This window comes from Ornithorhynchus anatinus, chromosome 6 (genome assembly GCF_004115215.2).
Source record: "Ornithorhynchus anatinus isolate Pmale09 chromosome 6, mOrnAna1.pri.v4, whole genome shotgun sequence".
NCBI lineage: Eukaryota > Metazoa > Chordata > Mammalia > Monotremata > Ornithorhynchidae > Ornithorhynchus > Ornithorhynchus anatinus.
The window spans coordinates 20,859,190-20,876,138 of record NC_041733.1 but is presented as its reverse complement, the minus strand read 5'-3'; the positions used below and the strand labels follow the sequence as shown (position 1 = coordinate 20,876,138).

At 55.0% G+C, this 16,949-nt stretch overlaps 1 protein-coding gene across 2 annotated transcripts in view; it reads right to left on the bottom strand.

The window, feature by feature from the left end:
• Nucleotides 1-16,949, bottom strand: part of FGD1 (FYVE, RhoGEF and PH domain containing 1) — a 104,963-nt gene that overhangs the window by 9,087 nt on the left and 78,927 nt on the right. For both annotated transcript variants that reach the window (XM_029067889.2, XM_029067888.2), the window contains exons 2-4: nucleotides 4,742-4,945; nucleotides 2,798-2,981; nucleotides 1,696-2,260 (exon numbers count right to left, since the gene is read on the bottom strand). In XM_029067889.2, the coding sequence (XP_028923722.1) occupies nucleotides 1,696-2,260; nucleotides 2,798-2,981; nucleotides 4,742-4,945 (953 nt within the window). The remainder of the gene's footprint in view (nucleotides 1-1,695; nucleotides 2,261-2,797; nucleotides 2,982-4,741; nucleotides 4,946-16,949) is intronic.

Genomic DNA, 16,949 nt, shown 5'->3' with positions numbered 1-16,949 from the left:
CACCATTTTGAGGTTCCTTCCTCTTTAGGATGGAAGCCCCATAGTATCCAGCACCCGTGCAGAAACCCTGTGTGCGGTAGAGCTCTCTCCTGGCCAAAGACCTCCATCCTGTGACCCAGCCTGGCCGGGGCCCAACGGACTTCTGGATTCACGGGCCCGAGCCTGGCTGGCGGGGCCGACCTCAGTGGGGTGCGGGGCCTGGGGCCACCGGCCCAGAGTGGAATCCGAGTGGTCAGGGACAGGCGGCATCAGAAGGGCAAAAGTTCCACCACTCCAGCTCCTCCTCTCTCACCTTCCCCAGTGATGGAGAGGCAGAGTCAGAAGACTCGCTGCTGCACACCCAGTAGTCACCAGCCCTGCCAAGCCCCTCAGAATCCCGCAGTTTCAGATCATCCTGAGCCTGAAGCTCCGGGGCACCCCCTGCCTCGGCTTCCCCTGTTCCCCTGCTCCGCCCCAAAGGCTGACACCTTTGACAGCCCCGTGCCCCAGCCGAGGGGACCTCACCCACTCGGGAGGTCTGGCACTTTCTCCCAAGATGAGGAGGAGGAGGGATGAACGACTGGGCTTCTAGGGACTTTGCCAAGGCAGTCTGGCTCGCTGGGTGGTGGGGCCCGGGCTTGGGGCAACTACCCTGACTGGCCTTACCCTAAGGATGGTCCTGTGGTCAGGCCTGGAAGGGGGCATGGACCTCACACTTCTAGAGGTTGCGGCCATGCCCACGGTCATGCCTGTGGACAACCGGGACTTGTGATTCCAAGAGCTCTCAGTAACAGCCACGCACGCCCGACTGGCAGGCCGTAGAGACCCCTCCACTTGTCAGAAGCTCCAGAGGAGGGAGAGAGAGAGGGAGGAAGCCCAGATACCACTGACCTCAGGGTTTGGGACCACTGGGACTCCTCTCCCGCACCCCCAAACCTCACTCAAATCCTACAGAGCTCTACTTTGTCCTTGCTCCGCGGTGGTTCCAGCAGCATTTGCCCCCTTTACCCCGATCCCACAAGTGAGCTTGAGCCTGAAAGGCTCAGCTGGGGCTAGGACCCAGGATTTGGGGCCAGGAAAAGCCCAGGCTGCTGGACCCAGGCTCTGGCTCCTTCCAGCCCCGAGCCCATTGTGGACAGGGACTGTCTCTCCTTGCTGTATTGTACTTTCCAGGAACTTAATACGGTGCTCAGCACAAGGTAAGCGCTCAATAAATACGACTGAATGAACGTTTAGGGAGAGGATCAGTGTGCTCAAGGAATTGACTCTAGAGAGGCCAGACACCATCTGGTAGCTCCCCGTCCACAATAGCGACCGATCTCAACCCTGGTGCCCGCTCCATGCCTGCCTCGGGACCCACCCGGTCCCAATAGCGCCCTTGGGGAGCCCCGGAGTAGCAGCTCAGGTTCAGCTCCTCCTGCAGAAAAGGCCGCGCCCAACCTCCTCCTCCTCCTCCTCCTGGGTAAGCCTGGAGCCCGGCCTGCTCGCTGCTCTGGCTGCTTGGTGCCAGCCTGGTGCCGGCTCCAAGACCACAGCTCAGCTCCTGTTGCCAAACCGCTCCTAGTTCCTGCTGCTGTGGGAGGGGAACCCGAAGCTGGGCCCCTCCCCAGGGCGAGCTGCATTTCAAGGAAGCCACCCTTCCCGGGATCCCAAGGGCTTGGGGAGCCGAGGGGAAACGTGCGTGGGGGCCGGGCGTGATAGGGCGGCAGGGCCTACCTCCACGGACTCCTGCCTTTCGGGTTTGGGGGGCGGCAACTCCGCCTCGTCCCCGCTTCCTTCCTCCAGGTCGCTGTCTACCTCCGAGTCCCGGGTGGAGCGGCGCTTGCGGGTCAGGAGGGGCGGGGGTCCCACCGGCTCCCCGGCCTCCCCGCCGGGCCCGGGGGGCTCCTCGCTGACAAAACAGATCTCCTCGCTGTTGGAGGGCGAGCTGATGCTGTCGATGCCGCTGTCCCGGTTGGCCAGCTTGCCGCTGCCGTCGTGGGCCAGCAGGCAGGGCGGGCCCTCCCCCCGCAGGCAGGGCCGGCTCTCTGCCGAGCTGTCCGTGGAGTAGCCCGAACGGTCTCCTCCACCGCCGCTCCCGCCCCCGCGGTCCTGCAGGTCCAAGATGTCCAGCAGCTTGTGGGTCAGCTCGGCCATGCCGCAGCCCGACTCCAGCGGGCCTCGTTGCTCCGGGGGGCCGCCGGGTTGGGAGACGTCGCTGGCCGAGCCCGTGTCCGGGGTGGAGTCCAGGCCCGGGCTGGGGCACAGGGAGCTCCTGTCTGGAGCCAGGATGACGGGTTCTCTGCCGTGGGGTGGCGGGAGAGAAAGAGAAGCGTGAAGCCACCCCTGGTCTCTCCGTGTCCACTGTCCGGTAAATGGGGCCAGAGGACAGAAGTCCCACCCATCCCCATTCCCGATGGAGGACGGAGACCCCAAAACCTCCAAGCGGCCCCTGGGCCCAAACAAGGGAGAAGCCCCAGCTAGAACAGGGGAAGACGGAGGCCAATTCACTGGGTCTTCTCCTCCTCATGTCCCACCTCCTAGCCCCCCCCCCAGGCCCCATGCACCCTCCTCGGCAGGATGCGGCTCTGGAGGCGTTGGCCACTCCTTTCCCCACCCTCTCGGACACTCCTGCCAATCGCGGTGCCGGGGACACCCTTCCAACCCTACCGTGCTTCCCCCTTCCGTCCCCACCGTGCTTCCCCCTTCTGCCCCCGCCGTAGTTCACCGCAGAGGCCTGGGGCTTCCTCTCCCAGACGGGCAGACCCGGCAGCGTGGGGAGGGAGCCCGAGCAGAGGCGGCCCAAGTGGCCCCAGAACGCCTGCCCACTCCCCCTCACCTCTCAAACTTCTCAATGAGGGAAGACACAGCTGAGGCTCCTACTCCATCCTTGCTGTCGGTGCGGGAGAGAGGGCTCCGGCCCAGCCGGGGGTCCGCGGGAAGAGGACGAGAAGGTGGCGGTGGGATCGACTCGGGGAGCCGGGCCGGGCGGCCACTCTGCAGATGGGCGGGTTTCGGGGGCACTGGACGGGGCAGGAGTGAGGGAGGGAGATGGGTGGTTACAGAGGAAAAGGACAGCAGCGTGGATCGACTGGAGCTCAGCTCACTAGTGGCACGGAGGACTGACCGGGCACTGAAGGGTGGCATCCCGAGCCCTTCAAGTTGCCACCGGCCCCAGCTTCCTCCAGGGGTAGGGAAAGAACACCCGGAGAGCACGTTTCCTCCCCAGCCCGGGACAGATCCCTGCCCCGGAGACTAATTCCCACTTCGGTATACTTTCCCGGGGCTTAAGACTCTGCACATCGTAAGGGCTTCATAAATATTACTGCTAAAATTACTACTGCTATTACAATAGCCACTCCCATCCAGCCCCACTCCAAGGGTTCCACCCAACCTAGTTCATCCCACTAGGGGTGACCAGGTCCGCTTCCCTCCACATGGCCTCAGCCTCCTCCAGTCCCTCAGTAGCCCTCCCCACCACCCCACCACCTCCGGAACTGCTCTCTCCTGGCCTCAAGTTCTCCCCCTTGCCGGCCACCATTCCTCGACCCCTGGCCCAGGAGACTCAGCTTGCGGCCCTCGCAATCCCTTCCCAGATTACCTCCTTCCCTCCGGTGAGCCTCTGCCACAGGCTTCCCACCAGCCTTCCAGCGCAGGGCTCCGAGCAGTTCTAACCTGGGCTCTGAGCTGCACTGATTGACCCTCCCAAGACAGTGACAGAGGATAAAAAGCCAAGGAAGGAAAGTGTCTAAAAAAGAAAAGCCACAAGTCCCCCAGCGGCTCCCGCTTTAGCTCCCGCAGGGTGGGGCCATCCTGCTCCCGGGGCCGGAGCCGCCTTTGTCGTTCCTGACCCTGGAGTGCCTGGAGGCCCTGTCTGGTCTTAGAGGAGAGACGTGGTAGTCCCCAGAATGGCCCCGGGGGGCTATGGGAACCAGAGCCCAGGCCCTGGGGAAGGCTTGGGGGGGTTGGGGCTATGCGGGGGCGTGGGGGGGGGGAGGGAGCGTGGGGGTTGGGGAGAGCTGTGGTCTCTGCAAGCGTGGAGGCTGTGGGCCTATGTCTGAGATGGTGTTTGTTGGGGGAGCTGCACAGATGTCCCCTCCCGAGAGAAGGCCACACCCGGGCAGAGGGGGCACAAGAGAACTGCCAGACCTCGGGTCCCAAAGAGAGGGGATGTGACCCAATGCACGGGGGCAACATCTGGGTTTCTGGTGCTAACGGCAGCTCCGAGCTGCATTCCAGGCCTCTGCCTCGCAGGCCCTGCCCAGCACAGTAACCGTTGGCACTAGAGCACAGGCCAGAGCAGGCTCCTTTGCAGAGAGAACAAGGCCCCATACCCACACTCTCCCCCCCGATAGGGGCCTCTTTTAGGGAGATGGGGCTAGGCGGGAAGCAAGTCCCGGCAAGAGCCAGAACTGCCCAGCCTAGCATGCCTAAAGTCTCTGATCTCTCGGTCCACTGGGACAACCCCGGATGTCTGACGTGTGTCACGCTCCATTGGCCCGGTGGGGATTCAGGTCTGAACGCCCGGGGCAGGCCAGGCCAAGGTGGGACACTGGTTGTTTCAGCCTGGGCATCTACCCCTCTCCTGCCCCTCCCACAGCCCACCTTCTAGTCCCTCTCCAAGCTCTCCCTCATCCTCTCAACTGGCCAGAAGCTAGGCCTTAAGCTCCCTCCTCATCACACGGAAAGAGTCGATGCTTAGAGGCGATGAGGAGAGGGAAAGCGTAAAAATCCCCAGCCCCATCTCAGTTTCCCACCCACCGATCTCATCCACATATGTCACCTTGAGGCTTGGGGCCCGGGAGCCGCTTCTGGGGCGACGGCTTGAGACCGGGGGGCTCCCCAAGACCACCGTTGCCACCGTCAGGGTTACTTGGGGGCCCGGGGTCCGAGCGCAGACTCTGAGGGATCTCCGGGTGGGACTCGGAGCTCTGGCCCGGCTCCAGGGAGAGGCTCTTGACCAGTAGCCGGGGTCCCTGGGGAGGCCCTGTGGAGAAAAGGGAGAGGAGGGTGACGGTGGGGGAGGTGGCAACAGAGATATGGTCGGGAGCGGGGGGGAGGGCAAGACGAAGGTAATATGGCAATCGCGGCCAGATATCAACCTTCGTCCCAAGGGGGGAGGGACGTCCCATTCTGCAGGACCACCATCTGCCCTTGCCACCCCCAAGCCACGCCCACTCTTCTCACCCCGACAGCCAGACAGGAGGACAAGATAGGTACCACAGGCCGGGGATTGAGCAACCCAGCACCTGGGCTGCTACGCCCGGGGTCCTGAGCTCCAGGCCCATTACCTCGCCCCCAATCCCAACTCCAAAGAAACCCAGTGGCAGAGCAAGGGCCAACTGGATCCTAGCAGCACCACCCCAGTGGTGGGGGCGGGAGGGTGTGTGCAAGGCGGAGGATGCGGGCATGTGGCCCAAGGGGCTGGGCAAGAGCACTGCTGGCTGGCATACAATGGTTTCAAAGAAGAGATCAGCTGCCAGAGAGTGGGGAAAGGAAGTCAGGCCACCCTGTAAAGTGGAGAAACCAAAAAGGACAATTACACTTCTGATACTGAAGACATGTCGGCCAGCACAAGGCTGTCGGTCCCCAGTATTAATACAAGTGAAACACACTCTTGAGAGGAAGCAGGAACACCAAATCCCATACGCCTGCAAGTCATTCATGTGGCCTTAAAACTCCCGAGAAGCGACAGCCCGAAAGTGAATGAAAAGGTAGCCCAGTTAAAATCAGGTGAAAATCCTCTGGGCACGAGGAACGTTCTGGAAAAGACTCTTTTCCATGCCTTTAAATATAATCCTATTCCACCCCAGGATAATGGGAAATCTGCATTTCCAACATAAAGACGGAACACGATCTCTTCGCCATCGTAATTTTTCACAGAATTGGGTTCTTCTAGGGTTGTCCAGAGACAGACCAGAAGCAGGTATATATGAATATTAAGCATACCAGGGCAATCTTGTACTTTCGGGGACCCTGCCCCTTATACTCTAACTGGAGAGACAAGATGGGGGGGGCCCAGAGGCCAAACTGAGTTGTCCAATTCATTTTCTATCCACAATAGCTAAAACCAAACAGAATATTTTCCATCAGGGATATGGGTTCAGAAAGCGCCTTTGAGGCTAGAACACTGAAACAATCCCAGGGTAGGTTTCAAGCCATCTGCACACTGTGCCCTTTCTTCAATCCCACAGACAAGTCGCGCTGCTAGATTGCAGGCCCAGAGATGTTTGGAAAGCCATTACACTATGTTACAGGTACGTTACATTAAACAACACCGGCAGAGTTCAAAAAATGTAGGGTTGAGCTGAAGGACAGAAAAACCTGGGTCTCAAGGGCAAATCAAGATGAGAATTTTAAGGAAATTCAAAGTGAGTACTACTCTCCACATTTTTGTGAATTTAAGCTTCTGCAGGTACACAAACCCCCGCATTAGGGTGGAACAGACTGTACTTGAAATAACACAGTTCTATAACCCAGGGTCTAAATCATAATGGACACTTCCTGACTTCCTGCGATGCCTTCAACGATGCCAACATAAGAGTGACAATCAAGGTCACTGAACGGGAAACTTTTCAGTGAGCCTGGTTTTTAACTTCTAGAAGTTGGAAAATTTCTTTCACAAGCAATTTAAGTACAAGGCAAAACACAAAATCTCTTTCCAAAAAATAATCCTCTTCAGGGCACAACAAGGATCTAGTTCTCTTTTCACTCCACCTCCAGGGAATGGTCAAATGGGAGAATTCTGTCATCATATTTTGGGATCGGGATGAAAACTGGAGGTCTCATCTATTTGGTAGTTTTGGTTGTGGGGGTCTGTAATCTGCTCCCACTGAGGGCTGTTGCCTGGAGGTTCCATCAGCTCTGATGCTAGTCAGGTCTGTGACTATTATTTATTCATCCCCTCTTCCAGCCCCACAGCACTTCTATATATATATCTGTAATTTCTTTATATTAATGTCTATCTCCCCTCTAGACTGTAAGATCATTGTGGGCGGGGAATGTGTCTATTTATTGTTACATTTGTACTCTCCCAAGGGCTTACTAGAGTACTTTGCACATAGTAAGCACTCAATAAATACGACTGAACGAATGAATGAGGTGTAACGGAGAGGAAAGATAAAGCTCAAGCAGCACCTCACAACCTTCTACACAGTGCTCTGGCCTCACCCCTAAAGCCTTAAAGCCGTAAAATGCTGACAATTCTGCTGTGAGTCCAGTGGGTCAGGCCCCTCTCATCAGGGTCACCACCCATCTACCTGTTCCTTCTGATGCCTGTCTTCCCAGGGGGCACATGGCAGGGGGCAAGGCGGGGCAGGCTCAGGAAAGGCTGTGGCACAATCTCGGCCACAATTTGCCAAAGGCTTCTTGATGGTGGCAGAGGCTGCTTGCTTGCACACTCATCCTGACCCACCTTACCCACACCCGACTGGTATCCTCTCTTTGCCTCAGACGATCCCACTTGACCTTCACTTTGCTGACCAGGTAAAGTTTTGGGGCGGGGGGGGGGGGTGGAGATGCAGATCTTGCAGGTCTCTAATCTCTGCTGCTACAGACAGATGGGAGAAATCCCTCTAGGAATGCTCTCTGCTTCCCAATTTTCCAGCAAAGACTGTATGCTTTCAAGACTGAAGCCAAGACCTTGGATGAGTCCTCCCCTTCCCCTTTCCCTTCTGGCCTGCAGCGGGAATCTGTCACCCATCAGTCCTCCACTTGCCACCTCCCATTCCACTGGGTGAGATGGACTCCACCCAAGACTCCATGACTACCCTTGCTCTGCCAACAGCTGGTGAGCCCCAGGTGTGGCCGCCTCCAGGGAAATGCATATCAGGGTCTAATTTATTGATTTTTACGAATATCTGTCTCCCCCTCTAGGCTGTAAGCCCCTTGTGGGCATGGGACCTGTCTACCAACTCTGTTGTTCTGTACCCTCCCAAGCGCTTAGTACAGACCTCTACACACAGTAAAGTTCTCAATAAGTACTACTGACTGAAGGATCATTTGATTAAGAGCAGGGCTTGGGAGTCAGAGGTCGTGGGTTCTGATCCCGGCTCAGCCACTCATCTGCTGTGTGACTTTGGGCAAGTCACTGAAGTTCTCTGTGCCTCATCTGTAAAATGGGGATTAAGACTGTGAGCCCTACGTGGGACAACCTGACTACCTTATATCTACCCCAGCGCTTAGAACAGTGCTTGGCCCATAGTAAGCACCTAACAAATACTATTATTATATTATATTATTATTGCTAATAATAATAATAGCTTCATGCCCCACACTTTCAGGAGTCCTACCCCTCTCCTCCAGACACAAGAGGCAGGGCCTCCGAGTCCAGCAGAAATTGGCCGGGGCAGGACCAAATCAGCTCCCATAACCCGTGACTCACGCACCCGGTCCTGGAATAGGGAGGAGGCGGCTTAAAGAGTTGCCCGTCTACATTTAGCTCCTTACATTAGTGCCCCCCTCTGCCCCGCCCACTGCCGCCGAGAGCTCCACACCAGCCGATGTGCATTGGTATTGAATCTAGCTACTCCTCTGCCCACACAATATGGAGGAACTATCATCAACGAGCGTCTACCAATGCTTGGTTCCCATCTTCGGGGAAGAGGAACGAAAACCAAACACAAAGCAATATTCCATCCTTCCACTAAACTATGACATGCCCCACTTCTGGAAATTGTGGGCAGATCTGCTGCATCTTCAGGAGGACATAGCAGAAGTGAAGAAAGTAGAAAGAAAGGCAAATGATCAGAGAGAGCTGGGTCACTACTGGGTGAGGACCGATTAACAAGATGGGGACTCTTCACTCTGGAAAGGTGAAGGTCGACGGGGACAACCAGAGACTCCTGCCCTGTCCTAGGCCCTGCTCTAATAGTGATGTAGCCAGGGGTGATAGGCATAGCTCATCTGTCCCTGAGACTCAGGAGCAGGAATAGGGCAGTGGGCTTGGGGGAAATAAGATCTTAGCTCAGAACTGCAAATCCTGGCCATTCTAGTCCAATTTGTTTCATTTCCAAATCTTATGTCAACATCTGGAAATTCTCTCTCACCCTTTCTCTCTCTCTCACACACAGCCTCCCTTCTTTGTGACTTGATAGGGAAGCTGCTGTTATACTAGGCGCTTCCTCTGTGTAACTCTGGGGAACAGCAGTTGACCCCTCTCCTTGTAAGACAAAAGCCAACTTTACTGGGGGATAGGAAACATTTTCTGAGTCTGGGGAAGGCAGTGCTCATGTTGGAGAAAACAGAACTGTGGGAGACCGGTAGCACTGAATGAGGCAGAGAGTTAGGTCGAGGGTGCTCGGGCTTTAGCTGGGATGTTGTATGGTGCCCAGCCCGGGGAGTCAGGGAGAAAGATGTCTCACCCAGGAGCCCACAGTGTTCCTGGGGAGCTGTGAGCTTTTCTCAGACCACACAAGTTCTCTGGAGTGGGCCCAGAGTATCTCTGGATCAGAACAAAGCAGTCTGCCAGTCTGGCCCAGTTTAGGCTTCATTCATTCAATCAATAGTATTTATTGAGCGCTTACTACGTGCAGAGCACTGTACTAAGCACTGGGAATGTACAATTCAGCCACAGATAGAGACAATCCCCGCCCAGTGATGGACTCAGAGTCTAAACAGGGGCTTACACCCCCAGGTCCGGTCTGGGACCACGCAGATCTCCAGGGGGAGGGGACCCTGGGAGGCAGCAGTGTTCACTGTGTTCAGGTTTACTTGGGCCTTCTCTTCTAGGAGGAGGAGTAAAGCCAGAGGTGCCGGTCAGCACAGTCACTTGGAGTGTCTTACCGGGAGTCCCATTTGGGACAGAGACTGCGTCCGACCTGATCATTTTCTCTCTACTGCAGTGCTTAGTAGAGTGCTTGGCACATAGTAAGCACTTCTACCACAATTATTATTATTATTATAATTGTCACAAAGGAGGAAGCATAACTGAGAAGTGGGTGGGGGAAAAAGGAGGACCCAGGCGTATCCCAGCAATATCTTTGGAGGGGAAAATCTCCACCTCAATACCCCAATACCTTGCAGTCCTGCTTCTTCCTACCATTCTTCTCCAAACACCTTGAGCAAGTTGTCTAACCTGCTGCCTCCACTTCCTCTCCTCCAATTCTCTCCTTGATCCCCCAGAATGGGGCTTCCTCCCACTTTGCTCCATAGAAACCGCCCTCTCTAAGGTCACCGACGACCATCTTCTTGCCAAATTCAATGGCCTCTACTCCACCCTAATCCTCCTCACCCCCTCTGCTGCCTTTGATATTGTGGACTATCCCCTTCTCCCAGAAACGTTATCTAACCTTGGCTTCGGGCTGACATTGTCCTCTCCTGGTTCTCCTCCTCTCTGCTCCTTTACAGTCTTTTTCACAGGCTCCTCCTCCGCCTCCCACTCTCTAGCAGTAGGAGTCCCTCAAGTCTCAGTTCTGGGACCCCTTCTATTTTCCACTTAAACCCACTCCCATGGAGCACTCATTCACTCCCAAGTCTTGGATTATCCTATGTGGATGATTCTCTCTCTCCAGCCCCGATCCCGCTCCTTCTCTGCAGTCTCACATTCCCTCCTGCTTTCAGGGCATCTCTAGGCGGATGTCCCGCCATTACCTCAAACTACGCATGTCCAAAACAGAACTTATCTTCCCAACCAAACCCTGTCCTCCCCTTGCCTTCCCCCTCAGTGTAGATGACACCACTGTCCTCTCTGCCCCCAACCCGGAAACAGTGGCATTATCCTTGACTCATCTCTCTCATTCAACCCACATGTTCAACGTCACCAAATCCTGTCAGTTCTGCCTTTACAATACCACTAGATTCGCCCTTTCCTCTCTACTCAAATTGCTATTATGCTGACCCAAGCACTTATCCTATTCCCCCTCCCCCCCCCCCCCGACTACTGCTTCAATCTCCTCGCTGACCTTCCTGCCTCCTGTCTCTTCCCAATCCAGTCCATACTTCACTCTGCTGCCTGGATCATTTTTCAAAAAAAATGTTGAGTCCTCATCTCCCCATTCTTCAAGAACCTCCAGCATGAAACAAACACTCCTTACCGTTGGCTTTAAAGCATTCGATCAGCTCACCCCCTCCTATCTTATCTCACTGATTTCCTCCTGCACTCCTCATTCCTTTAACATCAATTTAATTGCTATATCTCAATCTCACCTATTTCACTGCCGACCCCTTGGCCACATCCTCCCTCCTGCCTGAAACTTCATCCCCTTCGATAGGACAGGCCACCACTTTCCCTACCTTCAAAGCCTTATTGAATTCACATCTCCTGCAAAAGGTCTTCCCAGACTAAGCCCTGATTTCCACTACTCCCATCTTCGTCACCTATGAATTTGGATCTTTACACTTTTAAGCACTTGATATTCATCCACCCTCAGCCCCAGAGCACTTCTGTATATATATTACATATATATGTAATTTATTTTAATGTCTGTCCCCTCTAGAATATAGGCTCTCTGCGGGGAGAGAACAGGCCTACTGCCTCTAGTGTATTTAGTATAGTGCTCTGCACACAGTAAGCCCTCAGTAAATACAGTCTAGAGGAAGAGATTCTAAGGGGAGTTAAAAGGGAGAGTTCATTTCAATGCTCGTCTCCCCCTCCAAACTGTAAGCTTCTTGGGGGCATAGACTGAACTCATCACCTCTACTGTACTGTACTTTCCCAAGCGTTTAGTACATTGCTATGCACATAGTAAACAGCCACATAAGACATCCCCAGTCCCAAGCTGCCTGCCTGGGCTCCTTCCCCAGGGAAATCGGCTCTCTGCTCCTAAAGTGGCCGGTGAAACACTGCCAGAGAAGTGTCCAGAATCGTCGTTAACGGCCCTCTCATCCTGAAGGCCTTTACCCTTCTCCTGACCCTCCTGCCTCCCGACAGGGGCAATGGGAGGGTGGGATTTGGCTGCCTGCTTTTTCTCCCTGTCCCGACTTGGACAAGTCAGTAAATTTACTGCCTCTGGGGAGCGCGGGGACCGGGGTGCTCAAGTTACCATTTCTGAGTGGCAATTCGTTCCGAGGGGAGTTGAGGGTGGGGATGAGGCTCAGCTTTCACTATCTGTTTTCTCTCAGCCCACCTCCCCTATACTCCAGCATTACCACACCTCCAGTCGGTTAGTTCCCAGGGCATGGACTGCCCCTTTCCTTCGGGAACAGAAGATTGGGGGCCGGGGTGGAAGCTTTGGAGGACAAAGGGAACAGGAGAGTAGAGCTCTGTCTTAAGAATGTGGGGCTAAACTGAACCTCCCTTCTAGAAACACACACAGACCTGAAATCCAGGGCCGAGTTCCAGCCCAATCCCTGCCTCTACTGGCTCAACTCTGAACTCGTACCAGACACCAAGCTGGACTGGACACGCGTTTGGGAGGAAACAGGAGTGGCCAAGGAATCATTTCTCTGGAGGCGCTGCCCCATCATACCCATCGGTTGCCCGAAGGCTTCTGGACAATCATTTGGGCTGGGCTCACTTCCCCACCCAGGAACTCGCCCACGTCCCACTAACCCCTCCTCAAACAGGGGATAGGAGTGGCTGGCTAAGCCTGGCCCGATCCTGGCTTTACAAACACCTGCCCCTGGGGGCTTAGGACCCATGGCATTTTGGCTGCTCCAGCGTCCCTGGGAGCTACTGAGGCTCATAACCCCAACATTATAGCAGGACTTTTGCTTGAGTGAAACAGCCTTATAGCTGCCACTCTTGCTGAGGGGGGCAAACCACCCTGCTCTGGGGAGAGCTCACCAGCCAGCTCCAAGTGCACAGACCCAGCCCAGACCCACATACGGCTCTTACAGGAGTTGAAGAGTTGAAGCAGTGGAGTGAGGAAGTGAGGCATGATCACGAACATGTTCAAAAAGGTCCAAAACCCCATGTGACTTACTCCCGGTGCGACAGCTCTCTCTCTGCATTCTTCAAGAGACTCACGGCTGCGGGAATGGAGGGCTCTCCCAAGACTCTCGACATGCAACTCTTCCCCAAACCAAGGCGCAGGAAAGATGGCTGTTGGGGCCCGCGAGGGGGGAAGGGAAGGCACCAGGAAGCCGTTCAAACCGCTCTGTCGGCGGCAGCTTTCTCCCAAAGCCCAGGTGGTGTCTGCCGAATCCTTCGACAAATGAAACAGATTCCAGGCCATGGGTGGAGCCTTTTCCCAGGCCCGAGAGACTGCCTGATCTAGAGGACGGAGTCCAAGAGCACCTGGGTTCTGGGTTGTTCTCTGGACTGGGGCCTGTCCCTCTCCCTCTCTGGGCTTTTGCTCCCCTCTCTACAGCACGGCGTGAACAAATCCCTGGTTCTTCCCTCTCTTTGGGCACCCTAAGAAGATTCATTCCAGAAAGTAGTGAATGGTATTTGTTGAACACTTACCGTATACACACTACTGTACTATGCTCTTGGGAGAGTACAATGCAACAGAGATGGCAGATATGTTCTCTGTTGGCAGAAAGGGATGCCGCGTGACCCAGTGGAAAGACCACGGCTTGGGAGTCAGAGAACCTGGGTCATATTCCCAGATCCGCCACTTGTCTGCTATGTGACCTTGGCCAAGTCACTTAACTTTTCTGTGCCTCACTTACCTCATTGGTAAAATGGGGATGAAGACTGTGTCCAGCCTTTTATCTACTCCAGCACTTAGCACTGGCACATAGTAAGCACTTAAATACCACAAAACAAACAAACAAAAAGACAGACTTTTTGGAAAGTGTTTAGTGCTCCCCATTTGTGCTGACCTCCAGCCCAGGCTTGGAGATGGGATATCACAAAGCATACCATTCACTGTGAGAAGCAGCGTGACTCAGTGGAAAGAGCACGGCTTGGGAGTCATGGGTTCTGATCCCGGCTCCGCCACTTGTCTCTGTGTGACTTTGGGCAAGTCACTTAAACTTCTCTGGGCCTCAGTTACCTCATCTATAAAATGGAATTAAGACTGTGAGCCCCATGTGGGACAACCTGATTACCCTGTATCTCTCTCAGCACTTAGAACAGTGCTTGGCACATAGTAAGCGCTGAACAAATACCATCATTATTAATATTCATTCAATTATATTTGAGTGCTTACTGTGTGCAACTTATTGTTACCATAAACAAAAACAGACACATTCCTGCCCACAGTAAGCATACAGCCTAGAGGGAGAGTCATATATGAATGTAAATAAATAATCAGAGTTACATTCATAAATGTGGGGCTGGGAGCAAGGATGAATAAAGGGAGCAAGTCAGGGTGATGCAGAACCTGACCATCAATAGGCAAAATAAACTGGGAGTGGGAGAAACGAGCCAAAGGAATAAACCTACCCCTGCTAGAAACTCGCAGCCTATTTCTGTTTCTCAGAGGCCCATTTGCCGCTGTTCTCTGGCAGCCCAGGATACACCTGGAGTCCATGAAGGGGCCCAGCACCAAGACAGGAAAGTCTAGGGGCCTGGGGATGAGGAATCAGGATTGACTAAGTCTTCCAACACCTGCACTGAAACCTTCCTGGAACCCCAAAGGACCTCACTTCCTGGTCATGGTTCCCGCACTCTTCTATCCAGGCCAAGGCTCCATCTCCCCTGGGAAAGGATGCCAACTGCCTCCGGCTAAGGGCAAGATGTGGTGTCTGTTCTTGCCTGATTTCCAGCCGGAAAGAATCGGCTCAGAGCCTGTGTATGCTGGACCCGCGGGCCCTCCCCAGCTCCGTCTGACTGAAGAAACTGGCCACGGGGAGATGTAGGAATGAAACCGAGAGGCAGATCCCTCCTTGGCAGCCCAATCAGAGCACAAGTCTTCCCCTGCTTCTCCTACACGTTCAACGCAGCAACCACGGGAGAGGTCTGGCAGAGAAAGTCCCAGCCCTCAGAGACCGAGCTCCCCCCCATGACTTACACTCTCACTCCTTCCTTCCGCTCCCCCCGTTTAGACACATTTCTTGCCACTGGGGCCCAGCCCCTGCCATGGCTACCCAGATGGCCAGGACCCTCCCCCGCCAACCTGAGGGGGAACACTTACCGCGTCCCCGGCTTAGGCAGACACGCGCTCCTCTCCGGTCCCAAATGGATCTGTCCAGGCTCAGCTAGATTTGGTTTACGAGCTTCCTGACCTGTGGGTTTAGTTGGGGTTTGGATTTTTTTTTTTCCTCTCTGCTTTTTAAATAAGAAGAGAAAACTCACCCTCACTGGCTCGTGCTAGCAACCTCCCTCCAAACAACTGCAAACAGAACAGCAGGCTGGGGGCAAGCAGGCAGGAACACACCTATGAGGCCACGGTTCTCTTAAGGTGGATGAATCACAGCTGAGTCTGAGAGAGAGCGAGAGCGGAGAGAGAGAGAGAGAGAGGAGAGAGAGAGAGGGAAAGAGACAGTGAGACAGGGAGAGACAGAAAGAGTCAGAGACAGAAAGAGAGAGTGAGACAAAGAGACAGACAGAAAAAGTGTCAGAGTGCAATAGAGGAAGTCAGTGAGAAAGAGAGAGAGAGAAAAGAGAGAGACAGAAAGAGACAAGAATGAGAGAAAGAGAGAGACAGGGGAGGGGAGAATGAGTGACGCCAGCCCCCTGACTGAGAGAAATGCAGATATTTCCAAAGTGTTGGTTCCCCAGGTCCTCTGGGGGCTGTAACGGCTTTGTTCAACCGCAGACACATGCCAACACCAGCCCCTTGCAGTTGGGCGGCCCGGCCTGGCCTTGCCCCTTCATCTACGGTCTGAGTGCTGCTCCTGCCAGGGTGGCAACCCGCTCTGGGGGAAGGGCAGGGAGGTGCTGCCTGCCCCATCTTCCTGCCAAGTTCAAACCCCCAACTGCAAGACCTCAGAGCTGGGGTGGTGCTCCCCTGGGCCAGCCTCTCATCGCCAACAGTCTCTGAACATCAGCTACACACAGGGCAGGAGGTGCTTCGGTGATAGAAGCAGAGGGAGAGTACGATCAATCAGTCACTCTATCGATGCTATTTACTGAGCGCTTACTGTGGGCCAGAGCAACTGTCCTGGACAGGCCATCAGTCCCTCACCCTCCTCCTCACCCTAGGGCAGGACTCTGCCTGAGTTTTCCCAGGGGGGCCCCCAGGTACCATTTTTAAACGTTTCTGGGAGACATTTCTTTACTCCACTCACGCCCCCTGCGTCCAGTCTCCCTCCTCTCATCCCGGCCGACTCAGGCAGTGGCCACGCAGAGAGACAGAGCAGCAGATGCCAGATCTGACCCGCCTTCCAAAACCCCACAGACTGTTACCTGTTTTTAAGACCCAGAGTGCCCGCCGTCCCAACTCCACCTTAACTCCAGGATGGCTCCGGGCTCTGACTGACAGCGCCTTTGGGAGCTCCTCTGCAGGGGACCGACAGATTGACGGACCCACACAGAGGGTTAGGGAGTGCCCCAGTGAGTAGCAGATGAGCCAGACTCCGTCACGGCTGGGCCTGGGGAGTGGCCGGGGAGCACCGGGAGCTGGAGAAGCAGCAGCACCCCCCCAACCCCGGCTCCCTAACCCCAATTTTACTGCCCCAACCCAGGCTTTTGCTTCCTGGGGCAGCTAAGGGCATCTGCTTGGGTGCTGAGGCCCAGGAATTGCCAGTCAGACTAATAAGCCTTGGCCACATCCTTCCTCTGGCCTGGAACTCCCATTCCAATCCAACAGACCACCCCCCCCCATCTTTCAAAGCCTTCTTCAAATCTCATCTCCTCCAAGAGGCCTTCCCCAACTATGCCTTCATTTCCCCCTCTCACCCTCCCTTCTGCTCTGCCTAAGCACGTGGGTCTGGACCCCTTAAGCACCTCGATATTCACCCTACTCCCATTGCACTTATGCAAAAATCCATCTGTAGTTTACTCCACTGTTTGTCTCCTTCACTGGGCTGTAAGCTCCGGCAGGCAGGGATCCTGTTGACCAAATCTGTTGATATTGCACTCTCCCAAGCACATAGTACAGTGCTCTCCAAATAAGAAGCCCACAGTAAATACCCTTGACTGACTGAAAAAGACTGAAGCTTAATCTTCTCTGTGTCCCCAAAGAGCCTCATTGGGAGGCTGAGAAAGAGGGCTTAAGGAA